General features: G+C 40.4%; 1 protein-coding gene across 1 annotated transcript; it reads right to left on the reverse strand.

Annotated features, from left to right (window-relative positions):
- Nucleotides 1-11,745: 11,745 nt before the first annotated feature.
- Nucleotides 11,746-19,904, reverse strand: rab38a (RAB38a, member RAS oncogene family). The gene is made up of 3 exons (XM_034701368.1): nucleotides 19,408-19,904; nucleotides 15,339-15,619; nucleotides 11,746-12,031 (listed from the first exon to the last, which is right to left on the reverse strand). The coding sequence occupies exons 1-3, from the start codon at nucleotides 19,607-19,609 to the stop codon at nucleotides 11,876-11,878; spliced, it is 639 nt and encodes a 212-aa protein (XP_034557259.1). The 5' UTR covers nucleotides 19,610-19,904; the 3' UTR covers nucleotides 11,746-11,875.
- Between the last annotated feature and the right edge of the window lie 298 nt (nucleotides 19,905-20,202).

Genomic DNA, 20,202 nt, shown 5'->3' on the forward strand with positions numbered 1-20,202 from the left:
CAGAATTTAGATAGTTACAGTGGCAAGGCCAAACTTCCTTTTAACAGGCAGAAACCCCGAGCAGGACCAGACTCATGTTAGACAGCTATTTGCTGCAACTGTGTTGACATTGGAAAGTGAGATAGAAAGAGAGAGATTGAGAGAGACAAATAAACAACAATGACCACAATAATGACACAAGGTAATAGACTTAAATGCTAATTGTAATTGTAAAAGTTTTGCAGCAGGGGCATCATAACACTGCAAACCGATGAATAATAAGTCTTTTTTTAACAGTTGAAGTCAGAAGCTCTCATGACAATAAAGATGAAAAATCTCATCCAAAGCAGCATAACCACAGGCAAACCAACAGCTGAATCATCATGATACAGTGGTGTTTTTTAAGTAGCTCATTTAAATGATACCATCTCACATTAATCATTCATCAACTGACTTTTAATCATCCAGCTCATTTAGTGCAGCTTTTTAAAAAGCTTAATGATCCTGACAAAGTCAAATGAGGTTAGGATACACTCTGTATGCATACTTCAACTTCTGCAACATAAACAGGTATAATTAAATATAGATTTATACAAACCTTCTAAAGTGAAATTCCTTCCATGTATCGGTCTTTAAAAAAGTTGATTGATTATCAGCAACCTGGAGAGAAACCCCTGCTGTGCACACTGTATGATTAGCATTATGTTATCTATATTTGTATAGTCGCAGTATTAAGAGAGGTGAGTAAACAAAACCTTGATCTGGAAAAGGAATCAACTGATCGTGTGCAAATGTAAACATGGCGCCACTCTGTTTTTACAGACTACAGCATGGCTAGAGATTAGGTGTTTTTTTTGCAGGTTCAGGTCACATACCTTGACCCTGCATGTGATGTTAAGCATTTAGAATAATGTTATAATCTGCTGTCAGTGCCGCTGCTGTTACCATCACCAGGAGAAGTGGGTCAGGGTTACACATGGGTTTTAGTCCAGGATGGAAAGATGCATCACATGCACCCACAATCCAACAACTAGTGATGTTCGCTTCATGGTTGGTTTGTAAGCTGTTATTATGAACTGTCAACAAGTTTATGTGAGCTCAAAACAGAATTAAATTACTTTCACTGACCACTAGAGGGCTGCACAACATTCTGTCAATCAAACCTTCCTATGTTTCACATCTAATGAGTAACCAAATATGATTTTTTTTTTAAATATTGCAACACAAAGCAAAATGTAGCATTCACTTGGTGTCTAACGGATTAAAGTAAGTCTAACCTTCACTCAACTTTAGCTCAGCATTGCAGCAGCACCTGGATCACACAGTGGCGAATGGCATGTCATGCCATATTCCAATAGACCAGTAGCATATGCCGACGGTTCAGTGACATGTGACATGCTCAACAGTATGCCACTAGATGGCCACAGCATTTCCCAGTCCCTTGGTTGGTATGCCATGACCAAAGCAAGTGTGGCACAGTGGTGTATCTAAAGGAATGTATGGGTTTCTTCAGCCATCTTTCATTTTTATGAAAGTATGGTTGTTTGGTACCTCCATAATTCCACATTAATCTTCACCTTGTCATTACAGAGATACCAAACAACCATACTTTCAATATACAAGAAAGAAACTATTACTAAACTAAACTAAACTAACTAAACTACTAAACCACTATGTTCAGTTGTCGTCAATAAAGAGAAAATAGTACAGTAGCATACTGGTGGCACATCGTGGGCCATGTTACATGCCATTGATCTACCAACGTATGGCGTGGCATGCCATTGACCACTTTTCAATCTCAGTGTCAATCCAGCTTTCCTCAACACCAATTTATCCATCTGAACTCTAAATAGGCAAGTGTTTGGTTATTGAACCAAAAAGCTTGCTCCCAGTTATGATGCCAAAGCAGAGGAACTGAAACAACATGAATCAAAAACATGAAAAACTTGATTGGTATGCTCTGAAAATGTGTAAAAAACTTAGAAAGTTTCATAATGATGGGTTTGGTATTCATTCCTCTGTTAAAATTAGCGAGGCTTAGAGCCTTATTTTTAAAATGCTGCGTATTTAATCTAAATTTACTGTCCTTAGATTTAATCTGTCGATAAAATCACTGTGTGTGTGTGTGTGTGTGTGTGTGTGTGTGTGTGTGTGCGTGTGTGCGCGCGCGTGTGAGTGCGTGCATGCGTGTCTAGGTGTGTGTGTTTGCATATGTTATGTTTCATCCAGGGATGAGAGGGGAGGGAGAGGAATGGTGAGGAGTTAAACCCACTATGAAGGGAAACCCAACCAGTGTGTCTACACAGGTCATTAGAGTGAAAACTCAAACGCACATACCCGCACATAAATATTAATCTTGGTGGTCTCACTGCGATTTATTGCCTCTATTTGTATCTGTTACAACTGCAGAGGAGGACGGGGAATTAGAGAATGCAGGGCAATGGGGCAAGAGGTAGAATAGGAGGTATAAAAAAGAGGAAGGAGGAGGTACAAGGAAGAATGAACTGGTAAGAAAACACAATTTGACAAAAGGAGCAGTCCAGGAAAGGGCAGAGACAGACAAGAAGCAAGGTCTGTAGGATTCTGGGATAGCTAAGATCTTGCGGAACAGGACGACATCTTCTGTTGCCATGACAACTGCCTCCACGTGAGCTATCAGTGAGTCCCATGCTTTCCCTTTCGCCCACACAGATAGAAAGAGGAGTCACTCACACACATAAACACAGTCACAGACACCGCCGTTGAACATGCCCTCAAACTCCCACGCTGCCTGGTCCGCCCACCTTCCTCCCCTCCGTCTTCCCACTCTCCAGCCATCCAACCATCCATCCATCCATGAAGTCTGCCTCCCATCACATAAACATCTTTTCTTTGTTGTGCTCCGTCTGCTACCTTTCTATTGTGGGTCATTTACTTGCTTTGGGATTCTCTTTTGAGTTCTTGGAACAAAAAATATTATAAGTATTGAAAGAAGTTTAATTGTGCAAAATGTTGCTTGTAATGCTATAATGCATTTTTCATATTAAGAAGCATTTGAAGCACATTTTGAATCATAGTCATACAAAAGTTTTTACAGTCTTTGATACCTTTTTGAGACATTTTCAGAGCATTACCTACTTTCAAATCTTCACTTTTACTTGTCAAGGTGGTTTCCCTTTGTAATCTATGTGCTGGTTTATGTCCGATGAGATCTGGGTGCATGTTGTTGATGTGCAGTGTTTGTGCAGGGCTGCACATGCACAGTTAAATTACCCTGTGAAGCACAACAGAGTATAGAGCACAGGCGACACTGGCAGTAACTCCTGAGTAAAAAATCATGCACATTTTTAGCATGTTATGAAAGAAAAGCGTGGCCACACACAGGAAACCCACAGTGACACACACTCACACACATACTCACACACACACACACACACACACACACACACACACACACACACACACACACACACACACACACACACACACACACACACACACACACACACACACACACAGTGCAAGGTCACATGAACATGGATATTGTGCACACATGCTGCTCTGTGCATATTCACTATAGAGGAGAGACAGTTGGCACAGAAGGCAAGGGTACTGCTTACCAATATTCCACATTGCCTTTGCCCTGCCAAGTCAAAGAGACACTGTAAACACACACACACACACACACACACACACACACACACACACACACACACACACACACACACACACACACACACACACATACACACAAACATGAACTCAGTGGCCTTGGCTGAAGGACTCCTCTCAGGGACTAACAATACAGCAGTGATCAATTACCTGAGCACGGACTCTTGTTATGAAGTGAAAACCATTAAATCTATACCGACATCAATTACGGAGACATTTCCCTCCCTCTGTAGCCACAACAGAAAGAGGGTTAACTGGACAGATTAGTTGCAATTGTATGATAATGTGACACAAATATGCCCCATTGTTTCTACATAGGACACTGGGGGATCATGCAGCTGGTGTGAAAATAGCAATTAACAGGACAAAGGAGCATAATGTGCACACAATACAATATAGCAGCAGGTTTTTGACATTCTTCACTGAAGCGTGTCACAGTCGCTGTCCAAGGTGCTGATCCTGGGACGAGCAGGGATGCAGGGCTCAACTGTCCAGGTTAATCACCGTCATTGAGGTACTGAAAGCAGTTTAGGCAGTAAAAGTAAGCAAATCATGTGAAAATGAAAAAACAGGGAAACATTTGGGAACAAATTATAACCTAACAATTTTCTTTATCATAAGGCAATTTTAGTAAAAGTGCTCTTTTAGGTGTGAGTAATTTAGGGTTTGAACTCATTATACTGGACTTTCTAAACTATATTTAAAACACCCCAGAGCATAAGATGCATGTCACAGCTCCACTGGATGCACTTTTGGATAAGAAATAAAAGGGATAAACCTCTGTGTTTCAAACGCACACTTCCTGTTTTCTGCATGATTGGTGGCTATCATAACAATTATAAAATTAAAGGAAATACATAGTAGCTATGGAGTACATTAAGCCCTGTGGGCCAAAGCACATATCATAGAAAGGGCTGACCTTGTATCACAGCCACCGTTTCTCACTGCACAAAAATGCATACTGGTCACATCTTACATTGTGTAAAGATGTCAACTAAAGTTAGCCTGCTAACCCGCCAAAAAAATGAGTCATGGGTTGACATGTAGCAGCAAGGAGGTCAAATGCCTCATTGACATACGGGTAGATGACCCACTTTGTAAAATGTTGGACAGTACTTACAAAAGCACAGAAGGTTCCAAACTTGTGAGTCAGCACCTGATCCGGGCAGCTTTGCAAAAGTGGAAAAACATCTCTGAACTAAACCATTTGTCGAACCAGTAGATGTTCTAAAGTATTGTGATGTTGCTAGACTTAGCATCAGCACTTCAATTGTTATTGAAATGGTTGTCAGTCGTAATCAAAATTGCCATGTCGTTATTTGGGCAAAAACTCATAATCTCAATATCTTCTGAACGGTCGCGTTACAAAAAAATTAGAGAGAAAAAAATAGAGAGATTAGCTACGTAGAGCCATGTGGTTTTTTTGAACCAGGCTGTAAACATGTTTATTAATGCTGCAAAGATCGTCTTTTTTTAATTGGTGTATATGTGGTTTCCGGTGTATCTGCAGGCAGCCTAAAGCAGATTCTCGATGAATTGCAGTTTATAACACTTCCGCATGGGCTTCATAGTTTGAGACGAGAGGTTGCCGCTTGGTTCACATATGTCCGAACCACCAGGGCCAAGGAGGAAAACACCCATTGTTTCAAACAGCTTCCGTACAAATATATTCAAAACACAAAGTAGCATGTAACTACCTCCACTCAAATGGCTTAAATGGTAACTCTATAGCAACGATAAACTTGAACTCGTCTTTTTTTTGTTTCATCTCCTATTCTCTTTATATAGTGAGCCAGCAGGCAGTTCTTGTTGCTTTGGAACACTATGAAGATATATTTTTTTTCTCTGCTTAAGGTTAAAAAAATGTTATTTTCAGGTAGCTTTATGTGTTTCTTTTACCTGACAGTAATATAAACCATTGGAAACTAAATCCACTTTGTTTTCTTTTCTAGATCAGACATAATAGAGATCCTCAGCTTACAAAGAAGCAGTATGAATTACAGCCAAATCCTTTTGTGGCTATAAAAAACCAACTTCATCACACATAAAAAGAGGGGGGGGGGGGGGGGGGGGGTGGGGGAAACAACCTGCTTTGCTCTCCTCTACTTTTGTGCAGTAACATTAGAGAGAAAGGGCTTGTTGTTTGGGTGCTCAGTAACATTGACAATACAGTGGGAGCACTGCAGCGCTGTCAGGCTCAAAGAAACACAGCTGTCTCTGTGTGTTTGTTTGTTTGTGTGTGTGTGTGTGTGTGTGTGTGTGTGTGTGTGTGTGTGTGTGTGTGTGTGTGTGTGTGTGTGTGTGTGTGTGTGTGTGTGTGTGTGTGCGCTCTCTTTAGCTCTCAAAGCACACGTTTTCTGTGACTCAGACATAAAGACCCTGGTGGGCAGTTCTCTGCTGTCTGAACAACCTTTCAGCTCACTCAGGGACCGTTCAGGGTACATTGTGTTGCTTTTTGGTCAAACTGGCTGTACGTTACATCTTTGACAGCATCTTGTTTCTGGATTTTACCATCAGAGAGCAGAAAAACAACAAATTATGATTGTTACCTAAAAGAACTGTATTGCGGACACAATCTGCGTATCTTTGAGTTGTTCACTGATATTACAGAGCGTGCTGCCACTTAGTCTCAGGATGCACTCAACCAGTGGATAAACCTGTTTACACACAGAAGTGAACATTTTCTGTTTAATTGCTGTTTCATCCCCTTTGCTTTTATAGAAAAAAAACCTCCTCTAATGCTCTAATTAAATGGATTTCTTTAATTTAAAACCAATTAAATGCTTGGGTTATTACCCTTTTCTGAGGGAATATGCACTCATTTTAATTTAACACTTGTGCTAGTGTTAGCAAAAAGGTTAATTTTCATTGTCCTGGAGCCAGATTTTATGAGGAATCAAAACAGGAAAAATGCTTTGACATATGCATGTCCTTAAGGAAAAAGAAACCCCACCCATCTCCACATAAGTGCCCGATTGAAATCGTATCTAAAGGTTTGAGGCCAAGTATTAGTTCAAAATGTACAAGCCATGTCCACAGAAATGTAAAATAATTCAAAACTAACTCCTCAGTGTGTAAATATGTCCTCAGTGTGTTTCTGTAAGTTTCTGTCTTTGTATACTTGTGAGGATGTTCTTATTTTGTGGACATTTTGCGAAGTCCTCACAAATCAAATGCTTGGTTGAGCTCATTTGGTCCCAGTGAGTGTTCTGCATTTTGGAACATAACACAACAAGTAACATATTAACGTTGTTCTTACAAGACAATAAAGACATGTACATGTGTGTCTATGTTTGTGACCCAGGTCTGCTATTGAAGTGGATCCTCTCTCCGACAGTGCTGCTTGTGAACAGTGAGTCATCATGAGTAGGCCTTTGATATTCCACATAGCACTCCATTTAAAACTCACCGAGACTTCTGCTGCTCTCTCTCTCTCTCTCTGACACACAAAAACACACACACACACAAAAACACACACACAGACAAACACTCACACTTATCGATCAAAGCTGGTGGTGCAGCCGCTATTTTCATTCATCCCCTGGTCTCCCCTGGCTTCTGTTATCGATTCCATTTTAGCGGGTGCTTAATTCACAGCCGGAGCCGGTCTGCCTCAGCCTCCACTTCCAACACCTCTCTCAATGTTTATCGACTATGTAGTAGCACTACAGCAGAGCTCAGTGCCTGTATTTGCAGTGGGGTTGTTTTATTTCATGACATTTTGTTATTTAAACTTAAAATGAACATTCTTTATTTTCAAAGGAAATTTCTATTGGTCCTTTGAGAATTCAAGAACAAAGCAGCTGAGTTTGCGGAGGATGCACTTTTTGTAGCCTAAAGGGAATACACTCCTCTTGCATAGTTGGTCTGACGAGTACTACTACAAACATTTCAAACACACAACAATAGTGACGGCACATGAAAGCTACGTGAATGTGAATGTGTGTGTGTGTGTATGTGTGAGAGAGAGAGAGAGGGAGAGAGAGACTTTAAGTCATCCTGAAATCACGTGCAGATTACTCCCTTCTTATCCTGTATGACTGAGAAGTCTTGTGATTGCAGTCCCTTGTTATGGTTCCTGTCTTTTTTTTTCTCTCTCTCTCTTTTTTCTTTACTTACATGAAAAAAGAATCATGGTGAACTACAAGACAGGGCCTGTAAGTAAGGCAAAACTATCCCTCTATCTGCAGCTTGTTGCCTTAGAGACCAGCAAAGAGTGAGAGATAAATCTGTTAGATCTTCTGATCATCTGTGTATGTGTGTGTTTCAGTGTGTGTGTGTGGGCGTACAGAGAAAAAGGGTCTGCTTCTGACACACAGCACAAAGAAGATTCCCACATTACTTCACAGTCGTAGCTTCTCTCTATTCCGTCTTTGCCCTGAGTTCTATTACAGATTGTTAAATTGATGCAGGAAATCAGATCTTGTGATTACAAACTAGACTGACACTTTTTCCAGCACATGTCCTCACCTTTAAACCAATACCTGACAGAGACTCAAAGGACTGTGTCTTGGAGTCACTGGGATAAAAAGGAATCAAGGTGTTAAGCCAGGAACAAGTTGTTATCTGTAGAGGGAGAAATAGACAGTGTCGGAATTGAGTAGGAGAAAAGAGGTAGATTGGTGGAATAGTGTTCTTGGTTCACATTTTTTTAACCTAGCAAGACCTTAGAAATATGTTGTTCATAGTCCTAAGCTTTATTTTGTTAAGCCTTGTTTTTTATTTGTGGCAAGAAAAAGAAAGCAAGTCTGCAAACTTACTCAATCCCAAAGTTAAGTAATCACATTTAACTCAACAGACATGATGTGTTTTTTTATCCAGGAGGCAAACTAGCACCTGACAAGAAAACATGGACCGAAACATTGTCATTGTTCAACCTTGCATAGTTTGGTTTCTGATTAATTAAATGTGCAGGCTTGTCTTTTTTGCCTAAAGGCCTTTTGAATTTCCATGCATCTACATGAGGTTTGTGTCAGCACCCTCCTTCAAAACTGAAAGTTAGTCGCTACAACCAGTTTACCTGTTCCTTGTTTCAATTTCCCCCCTATGAAGATATTCAAGGTGCAGTTTGTCATGACGTAAACAGTTAAAATGGATGTCTACAACAATGCCCCATATATTTTGTAGCTGTTCAGCACGGTGGGTCAGAAGCAAGTCACTGAGGGGAAAAAGAAAGCAACAAACATGAACAATTATGCTGGGAGTGGAGCTTTTTCTCTGTGAAATCAGAGTGTCAGCACAAAAGCAAAAGAAAGCTGTAACACAAACAGAGAGAAAAACAGAACAAACAACACGCTCCTCGAACAGAAATGAAAAAACGGTTACCCACAAGGCTGAAATGTTTCGCAAAGAAAGACACAGCACTACTTCTCAGGTTCTTTGCCACAAGGTGCTTGAGTTCCTTTTGTTAGGGCAAAATCTGTGTTTAAAATAGTTTGATGATTAAAGCCATTCGTGTGACTTTGGTTCAAAATGACATCAACAACAATATTGAGTACATTTGCAGCATATTTTGCATGTTTCATGGCTCCAAACTTCTGTGTAACTCAAACAAAAAAAAAAAACAGGGAGGTGAAGGTCAAGAATGATCTGGGCACAACCTAGTCTCATCACACAGAAACAGGTCAGTGAAATAAAAAAGCTGATATAGATTTAACTTTCTCAGAAGAAAATATCTGGCAGTACTGCAGGAAGGAAGCCGATTTACTACATAATTAGCTTACTACATAATGGTGCAAAAGTTAAGCTCATTTTTGTCCTGTATTACTCACAAACAAGGGCTCAGACTGGTTTGCACTATGAAATGATTTCCCTGACAGGCAGCTTTAGCCCTGCAAAATCTCAGGACTAACTTTACTAATCTAGCAAAGTTATTCAAACATTGACCCTCTAGTTCAGGGGTTCTCAAACTTTTTTGGCTTGTTTACCCCCTTTCAAAAACAATTTCAGCCAAGTACCCCCTTGTATGGCCGAGAATTTTTTTCAGGAAATAATATGGGGAAATAATATGAATAAACAGTAGAGAGACCATAGCCCTCAAAGCAGGTGGTCCGGGTTCCCGTTAAGGTTGGGCGGATGGATTCCAAAATATCGATACTACAGATACTACACTTTTTTGAAGATTGATTCTAGCGTCAATAGGATCGATACCAGTTTCAGTTTCTCTTTTCCAGGTTTTATCCATTTCATCAAAGAGTAGGCCTGTCTGTGCAAACAGCATTCTGTTCCCTTGAACACAATTGGTGCATGCACTCTTTGCTTCTCCACTGCTGCAGCGCTGCGCAGTGCGTCACAGCACGCACCCTGACTGACGGTGCCAATCAGACATGCATTGCATGCTGTGATGGATGAAAGTAAGAGGAGCAATCTTTGGAGCTATTTTACAGCTGTCACTGAAAATGTAGCAAACTGCAACATGTGTAGGAGGGCTGTTCGCTACTCTGGTAACACCACCAATTTGTTAAAACATATAAAAAGCCACGTCAAAGAGAACTCTGAGTATGAAGAGAAAAGAAGAGAGGAGGAGGGAAATGCTTCAGGCAGAGTATTTGTTGTTTGCCTTTAAAAACTGTCCTCTGTTTTAACATGCATGTAATACATCAAAGTACATAAGATACTTTTAATAATAGAAAGTATCGGTATCGATATCGGCAATTCTGGCCCTGTGTTACTTGGTATTGGATTGAAACTAAAATTTGTGGTAACCCCTAGTTCCCGGTGCCCTTTACCGAATGTCATTCTGAGCGCTCTCTCTCTCTCTCTCTCTCTCTCTCTCTCTCTCTCTCTCTCTCTCTCTCTCTCTCTCTCTCCCAGTTTCCTGCTCTGTCCAAAACTATCTGTGTTTTGGCCATTTATTTAGAAACTTTAGGGTGGAATTTTTCGAAATGTAAACACTTCCGCACCATGTACACGGATCCTCTGCACATTCGTATTACGTCCTGAGTCAAGTAACCATGCGTGAGTGGGGTAATAACAATGGCAGACTACTGAGCTGTGTTTGTGCTGCTAACATTACTGAGTTTAATACTGCTACTCCAGACAGAGTTAGCGGGTTTCAAGCGTGCGTTCACCAAAGTCTTCTTGTTTGTTAGTACTCACCGCTCTGTTGAAGAACGGCTTTATGTGCAGACTCTGCAGGCTCTGCAGACGCGTGGTGTTCTTCGGTGGTGTTTCATTGCGAACGTATACCGCCACCTACTGGTGTGGCATGCATACTTCAGCATTTTCTGTTTCTGCATGTGAATACGACTTTTCTGTTTTGAATTGGGCCATTCTTGTGTAAACAAGACCTAAGGAATAAATGCTCTTAGATAAATTAGGGTTATGCGACATAATTCTGACTTTAACATGATCAGGGGTAAAATGAAACACTCAAGTGAGCAGAGCATTTTCAAAAACAGTCACATCCAGGCGTATGTCAGTAAAGCTATGGTTTATTCATATGAACATGTTGAAAATTGGATACATCTTTGGTTCTATAATCTGTCACAATATACTGTAAATAATATGTACATGTTTGTATACATATACTGCATTCATAAATGCATTTATCCCATAATTACAAATATTACAAATATTGAACGGTGGAGTATAAATTTAATATAAAACCATTGAATTAAGAGATATAAATGTGCTTTTTGCCCACCTATAAGCCCAGGGTGACACGTGAAGAACTGAACAACACTGTAGGGGAGCGGTGAGGAAAAAGACAAGAGGAGATACTGACAGAGAAGCAGAAAGAAAGAGAAGATGAGGAAGACAAGAGTGAGGGACAGAAAGATACAAAGAGAGGGAGAAGGGGGGAGAAGGACAGACAGCGAACATGGTGTTGTAAACAGAGAGTACCTCCATGGACCTTAAGAACAGATACGCTGTGATTTGCTGCAATCTTTCCGAGCATGTGTTCATTAACTGTGTCTCCATGGTAACTGAAGTGGTAGTGTCAAGGCTTGATGTCGCCCAGAGGGTGACCTTGCTTTTGACAAGCACACACAGCTGCATCCATCTCTCGTTCTCTCATTCTGTCTCTGTTTCAGTCCATCCATTGCTTGAGCGAGATGTCATCCACTATACCTCCCAACCCCACAACGCCCACCCACCCACCCATCAACCCACCGGCCAGAAAGGAAAATAGTTGGCATCCATAAATGCTTGGATAAAAACAGCAGAAGTAGTTCTCCCTCGGTCTCCTGCTCACAGACAAACTAGACTTTGTGTTGTTGTGGTGGGATAAAAAAAGGAGGTGTTACTGGGCTCTGAAGCATGAGGAGCATGTCCCGCCCTTGTCCTTCTCTAACTGGGGGGTGATGGTGTCTGGGACCTCTGACTCGAGCATGTCATTCTCACTGGCGATGATGTGTTTCACCAAGCAGTTTGCTGCTTCATCAATGTTGATGTTTTCCTAAAAAAGGTAAAAAAAAAAAGAGAGAGAGAGAGAGAGAGAGAGAGAGAGAGATGTGTATGAAATGTAGGATGGGAAGGAGAGGAGGAATAAAGTGATTAATGTGAATATTTTATGCAAGGCATAACACACATGCAGAAAGAAAAACCTGTCAGAGCAGCTGAGTAAAACAAATGGACAAGAATTCAGGAGACGGAAGATGCTCAAGCCAGCAGCTGAGGTGTGAACACAAAGTAGAAAAGCATTTGTCTGTAAGACATCCTCATCCCTTCTTTACACACACGGCTTAAAAACAATGTGATTGGTCATCAAAGTAGAAGAATAAATTGTAGAGTGTGGGATTTCTGAATTACTTATTTGATCTGGCAGCACTCAAGAACAAGACGTAAAGAAAAAATAGGCATTTTGAAAGTATGTCTACATTTACAATGTCAAACAATGTGCTTGGTATAAGTCTTAGTACTCTGTATGCTCTTGCATACATGACTAAATGGCTACAGGCAAATATAGATATGAGTGTGCAAAGTCTTTGCAGACACTTGCATACGATAGAGGTGTGACAAGTTCAAGGTGGAACCCAAAGTTAATGTGAGGATTTATTTCTCACAACCTGTTTTCTTTTATAAATGACATGTCTCTGTCGCCTAAAACTAAAGTTTGTTTCATCCAGAAATGACAGTATTTGGGTCTTGAATAATGGAAAACTGTATTCTCTGTGACAGCTGAGCAGCTAGATTTGATGTTAACAGGGGAGAATGAAAGCTGTGACAGTTAAATAAACATTTTAATGTCTGAGTGCTGTTCATTTTATTCTCAAATGTTTATGTTTTAATTGGGTACAACCTTAAACATTATCTGGCACTCCTGCACATAATCTGTTTGTGTAATGTTTGAGGATCTTTGCCTTTAGTGATTCAAACAGAGAGCAGGTGCAGAGAGGGGTATGTATTTACCCGCAACAAAGTCTTAAACAAGGAGGGGTCATACCATGCCCTGTCTTACACAACTAGGGGCCAACAGGATGCTAATTTATGAAATTGGACTGAAATTACATCCAACAGTCGAGATAATCCTGTGAAATATGTCTTCCCTGATTCACAGACCCAGTCTACCCTTCAAAATAAGACACCAAAGTAAAACGCCCCTTCTCGGCAGCAGCCATACAAAGGATTTAAAGCCGCCTGGACCAGATCTGAAAGCCGAATAAACTTGATGAATGGCTTTGGGTGATAAAGTCAGGTTCACATGAGGAGAGGACCTGCACAGAGTACTGATGAGACGGATACACATGCACACACTTTCTTAATATGTGAGGTGTGATGCAGGAGCAGCAGAGACACTGAATATTCATCAGATCTAACAGTGTGCTCAGTAGGATGTTACACAGTGCCGTCTTCTTTGCACACAAACCCCTCTGTGTGCCACGTCTTGATCTATCAGTATCTCTGTGTAGGTATATCTGTAAGATCTGGAACAAAGGATTCTTTAAAAATAAAACAAAACAAAAACAGAATAACACCCTCTCTGCTGTCTGCCAACTCCACTTCTTTCCCTGTGTGTTCATGTGCATGCAGAGCGTGCCCTGTGTTGTTTCAGATAAAGGTTTGAAATATTTCTTTTGGCAGGTAATTTAGCAGTGGGCTCACAGTTTGTCACTTATATTACACTCGACACTCTCTGCAGCCAGGACTCTCGCTACACAATAGCTGCATGAAAACAAACACAAAACAAAGAGCTTTTTTTTTCTAGCTTCAGACTCTGCATATAAAATAGGCTGTTGTTGTAAGCAGTACATATTTCGACACACCAGTTCAAATCGAGCCTCTGGGTTTACTGCCTTGATTTTAACAGCCTAAATCTGAAATAATCCCGGTCACTTTTTCTCTTCTTTCAGAGTAGCAGTGGAAACAGTTTATGTTGCTTGCTGCCAAATCAAATGACCTCTATGTGTTGATTGGTTTATGTATTTGTTCTTTCAAAGGATATCTCAAAGACTGGTTAATTTATTCTGAAAAGCACAACGAGCCAAGGAACAAGTGCACTAACTTTGGGTGTAACTCGTGGATATTTCCAAAGGTCTTTTTATTAATTTAATAAATTGACCTTGTAAATGTCATGTATGTAACTTTTGTCTGTCTAAAGTCAGAGGTCAGAGTCAAAAATTGGCTGCTGGGGTGATGTGTGTGTCTGGGTCTATTTCCTCCTCTTATCATGGTGCTGTGAGATTCCTGCTCCACATTAGCAGCTATCAACAAGGCTGGTGCTGGTGCCTCTATGTGTTAGTGTGTAAGTGGGTGAGTCCTTACAAGTCTGATTCTACTCTCCACATCCTCACACTCCTGTCTGCATCACTGACTGTTGAGTCAGACGGTGCTTTAGTGTACTGACGTTTTTTTTTTAAATGTTTCATTAAAGTTTGTGTTTTATATGCTCTCACTTTATGGATGGTTGTGCTTGGAATATAGTCCAGTCAGGATGTTATAGTCAGATGGGGATTTAAGATGGATTTAAATGCGCCGAAACGTGTAATATTTATGCATAAATACAGGGTTGCATAAACTTTTGAAAACAGGATGACTATTAAGATTAAACTGAAGTTGTATCACAGTTTTAACTCATAACTGGCATCTGTTTTTTTTTTACTCATCTCCAGAGAAACAAGTTTCCTTTCCCTTCAGTCTTTTGTTATGCATGCATCAGATCCCAACTGAAGCTTTATTATTGTTATAATCAAGCTGCTACCACATCTATTTGGTTCTTCATCTAACAATGTTTCCCTCTGCTTCCATTCTTTATACCAGGATAAGCTTACTTTCTCTTGGCTCAAGATCTGTATGCTAATCTTACTTTTAGCAAAAGGAGGAGAATCGTATTTCCAAAAAAAAGAAAATGTAAAAAAAAATTACACTCAACCGGTACACTCCCTTGGCATCCCTTGACACCCTGCTCGGATGATGGAGCACCTGATGCAGATGCAGATGATCTGATATAACAGCTGCAAAGTCTGCTGAGAGACTCAACTTTGTGAAAATAAAAGGCAGCAGAGCTTACCCACTGGAGTTTTTTTTCATATGCAAATAACGTGCAGACTTAGAGACTGTTAAACTCAGCATTTTTATAGGATTTTTTCACAGTGTGTCTCTGTGCTGGCATCTCCACAGGGTGATCACATACTGGATAAAGTGGAGCTGGTAGGAAGCCAGCAGCTTGTCACAGCTGTTTGAACAGAAGTATGTACTAACAGAGGAAGATACATCCACTTGCTAAATGCCTACCGTTGTGTTCTGTTATATTCTGTGTGGCTTACCTTAGCGGACGTCTCGTACCATCCCGCAAAGCCATTCTCCTGGCAGAACTGCTCCATCTTTATTCCGTTATTGGTCAGTACTTCCCGACCCTGGTCACATTTGTTAGCCAAAAGCACAGTGGCTACATGTTTCCCATTGGCAAGTGTCAGTTTGGAATCCAAGTCCTCCTTCCATTTGACGACAGCCTCAAAGGAGGCAGGCCTTGTGACGTCAAACACAATGAAGGCGCCCATGGCTTCACGGTAATACACTCGGGTCATGTTGCCAAACCTCTCCTGACCTAGAAGACACACACAGACAAAGAAACAGATGTATACATGCAAAGAAACAGATTTGGAACCAGTGTTAAGGTCTGCAAAATGGTAATTGCCACACTCTTGAATTTGGATAATCTGATTTCCTCATTTTATCACACTTCCCTCTTGTTTGTGGCACCATGCAAGCATTCCCATCATTCCTCTCTATCTTCTAACTCACAATTGACTACAGGCAAAATTACATGCATGCTTGTACCGTTAAACCAGCAGAAAGTTAAGAGACAAGGATTAGAAACAGATAAAGACACGATGTGAGGAGGAGAAAGGTGTCTTTGGTATGTGTCTGGGCGCCTGCTTGTGAACTTGCCTGTAAGACATTCCTGAGGGGGAAATGAATTCGATAAGCTCAGTTGGAATGTTTCATCTACACTGATTTTCCCATCCACAATTTCTGCTAGAGGACCAGTCTCAAACATGAGGTGTACAATCAGCTCCCAGGTAAGGTAGGGCTTCCTCACAACACAGACTTAAAAAAAACAAGAAAAAAATCTGGTCCTTACATTAATGTTTCATTGTGGTGAGACTGAAAGGAGTATAGATTAATTTACAAGCTGCTGTGTAGGAACACTGTCTTTCAAGCTCTCTTGCACAGGTGGAGGAGAGTGCAGGGTCAGCAGCAGAACAGCTGGGAGGAGGTGACTTCTCAAAGGACACAGAGGACACAACCTTATATTATAACAAGAAATTTGACATTACCTCTCTGCGTAAGCCAACACATACTGGTGTTTCTTCGGCAGTAACATTAAATAGGATATATAAAGTTTTAACAGAAGTGTTTGTCTCTACATCAATATATTTATGATTAAATGTAGAAGAAGAAGAGCGTGTTTTTCACCAATTGGAACAATGGATCCCTGTCTCCCGCTGCACATATGGCAAATGTTTCTTGTGCCAGACTCTTGAAGGCTCTCAGTATCTGAATTTATAAATGATTACGTGATAGATCCTTGAATGCACTGCTAACATTTGTGTATGAGTGCATTTATTTAGTCCTCCTTTTAACCATTATAAGTTATGAGTTAGAACATTTCTGATTATGCAATAGTTCTCCGTCATGATTGGGTGTAGTAGTTTGATCAGACTGGACTGACAGAGGTCTTGCTTTAGTGGCGAACAATCACACAACTACAACACACCGATTAAGAGTTGTTTGTCCTGATTGGTGCGAAAGTGTAAATAACACCGACTTTATGAAACTCATAAAGGGTTAAAAGAGAACAAGAGAGAAAAATAATCTTAATCCATGTTTGTAATCTAGGACAGAGTGCCCACAGTTAAACTGATTGAGAAAGTCGGTACATTTGTTTCCTAATGTAAAAAGAGCCACTGGGTTCATTAGTAGAGATTAAATGTGGCAATAACTGAGTACTGATGAAGTAAAGCAGAGGCTCAAAACACCAGGACTAAAACCTGATCTGCAAGCACAGACTTCCAAGGTTCAACCAGTATATTGATTGATTTCCAAACGTCTAATCTGTTCAAAAGCCACTAAAAGAGGTGTTTAGCCTCACTCAAGTCTTCATCATGTTGGTCTGTGCAGCAAGACCTTCAACCTTGGCAGAAGAAAAATGGGAGTCAAAAATAGAATGATTAAAGCCATTATTTGACTGGAGAACACACATACAAATCTTGTGATTTAATTCATCTTGGGCATGAGAAAACTTACGGCCATCATTAAATTCTAAAAACAACCACAAAAGGAAACAAGAAAACAAAGCAGAACAAATCTTCTTGGTTGTGATTTATAAATGCCACGTGCAGGACACTGACATTTTTGTACTTTTGGGCAACATTGTGCTTGTTTGACCTTGTCTTCAATATCTTCCAATCCAAATTATACTGTAATACAGATATCACCTGAAATATAAAGAACTAACATTAATTACTATGAACAGGGCCTGTACAGTACCGAGCTCCAGCAGTTTCCCTCTGAGGGAGCCACTCATTTTGAGTTCACAATAAAAGCTTTCTGTATACACGAGCTCGGGCCTCAAATCTCCCTCACATGAGTTTGAGACACATGACTGCTTGCGCTTACTGGAGAGGGCGCACAGGAGGGGAGAGAGCAGCAGGTCAGAGGATTCTTCTAAACCTCAGCCGACACTCATGTGAGATGAGACCGCCGCAGCCCTTAAGATTCGTTATCACACCCAACAGCATCGCACTCGAAGGATGTTCATTCTGTTTTACATGTTCAATGAAGATTCATGTACTGGCTATTCAAAGGTGGTAGAATTTTCTGATGTCCAACAATATATTTCTAATCAGATTATTTTACCCCAAAGGTATGAGAAAAAAATAATTTAACAATACATTTTTGTAAAAAAATAGTTCAAATGATAAAATATGAGTGTCTGAGAGATTAGGAATGCCACGCTGTTCAGCATAATTGAAATGTAAACATGTATGTAGTAATGTGTAATTGAATTAATAGGCAGTTTAGATAATTTGATGTCCTCAAAGTTAGTTTAATAGCAGGACAACAACATTATATGTTGGTGGAGAGGTCACAGAAACTTTAACAGAACGCCAGCTGTAGCTGTGAATATTGGATAGAAACATCAACATAAACATTCAGGATTTTTTAAATACGTTGGAACCTGTGCTCTTGTTTGGCTGTAAATTGGAAGGGAAGTTTGGACTCAACAGTCCAGCTTATGACTTGGTTCATGCTAATGGCCAGAAGCAATCATAATGGCCGACTGTTGCCATGGTTGCTCCCTGTTACATCACGTGGGGTCATGATGCCCTGAAGAAGGTCATGTGACTTGAACAGTAAGGTTTATTAAAAGACCAAAATGATGGTTAAACTGTGTTGAAGCAGTCATAACTTCATTGCATGTATTTTAAAAGTGAACTGTGCTCCTTGTGCATTTGAATAAATAGAAACATGTTAATTTAGAAATATGCTGAATGATTTGAAGCTGTGATGCCAACAGGTCAGCTGGTACGTACACATGAGGAACACTAACCCTGAATAACCTTTAATATCATCCACGATAATGAAAGAACAACTGTGACAAAAAGGTCTCATGCTCCTTCACTAGATCACTGTCTTGTATGACCAACCCAAAACTATCTGTATATCTCATATCCTTTACAAGGGCCTTGATTTTCTCTGAACTGAGAGAATGTATCGCCTGACCCTAAGGGAAATGGCTTTAGTCTCTATTTGAGCCGCAGAGCTCTAATGAATGCTTCATTTAGTACTTGAAAAGCTTAAACCTTAATTTACATGAATCACATTAGCCTTTGTATTGACATAACTGCCACTATATTTAGTGAGTGTAAAAGCAGACCAATTTAGAAAATTAATGTTTGAAAAGAAAACATTTAATAATAAACAATTTCCACAAGATTTCCTTCAATAGCCTGAAGCTAGTTTGACTTGAAATGACAATTTTGAATAGGTATGAAGCATTTATTCTAACTTACTTTGTATCCCCTACATTAAGCACTTGGAGAAGAATACACCTTACGATTCCATCTTGATCCACCAATATCCAACTTTTAACTCCAATGTGCCCTATAATGTGGTAGGCCGTCTTCTTTACTAATTCCTATAACTGTATACGTCTCAGATTCTTTTAATAATTAAAGTTCGTAGTAAGGAAAAAAGACACATTCCATCTTTTTGTTATCTTCAATTTTCTTTTTGATGAAATGTCTTATTTTTCACTATGCCATCTATTTATTAACCCTCTTGTATTAACTTTTTGAAACGAGTCGTGCGTAAAAAGTTGGAGCGTACCTGCAATGTCCCACAACTGTAGGCGCACCGTCTCCTGGTCCCAGTTGAGTACTTTGAGAGCGAAGTCCACCCCGATGGTGGCTCGGTAGTTTGGGCTGAAGTTGTGATGGACATACCGCTTGATGATGCTGGTCTTGCCGACCCCGAGGTCCCCTATCACAAGAATCTTATAGAGATGCTCCTTTTGGTGGTTGTTCTGCATGGCGACCGAGGAGGGCGAGAGCTGAGCATGAATCCTCCGGAATGGAAAGGGCCGAAGGGGAGGAAAGGGGAGCAGCACAGGACAGCGCACGGAGAACTACAGAGAGCTGGGAGAATGAAAGAAGGGGAGGCGAGGTACGCCCTGGCCCACGCAGGGAAGCGGAGCGCACAGACGTTTGGACCTTGTGACCGACGTGGGGCAGCTGCGTGCTGGTGTCACGTCAGTTTCCAACCCCCAAACTTGAGGGTATAAAAGTTAAGATGACAAAGTTTATTAATGACAGTATCTGTTGAATGGGAAAGTTTTACTTCTTAGGAAAATGTTAAGAAAACGAAAAAGGATTTATTATAAAACAGGAAAGCCATTGTCATTATCTGTCTTATTTAACTTTTTTAAAACACTATTAACTTTACTCGATGAAATGCCGAACTTTAAAACTGCATACTTGAGATTTAGGGTAAGTTTTTTCTTGACACGGTTATCTTTAACCCTCCTGTTATGTCCGTTTCTTAGGGACAGCAATAATGTTCGTGGGTCAACTTGACCCGGGGCATGTTTAATTATCCAGAAATGTCAGAACTCAAAAAAATCCC

The sequence above is a fragment of the Notolabrus celidotus genome, chromosome 14, assembly GCF_009762535.1.
Source record: "Notolabrus celidotus isolate fNotCel1 chromosome 14, fNotCel1.pri, whole genome shotgun sequence".
In the NCBI taxonomy this organism is placed as follows: Eukaryota; Metazoa; Chordata; class Actinopteri; order Labriformes; family Labridae; genus Notolabrus; species Notolabrus celidotus.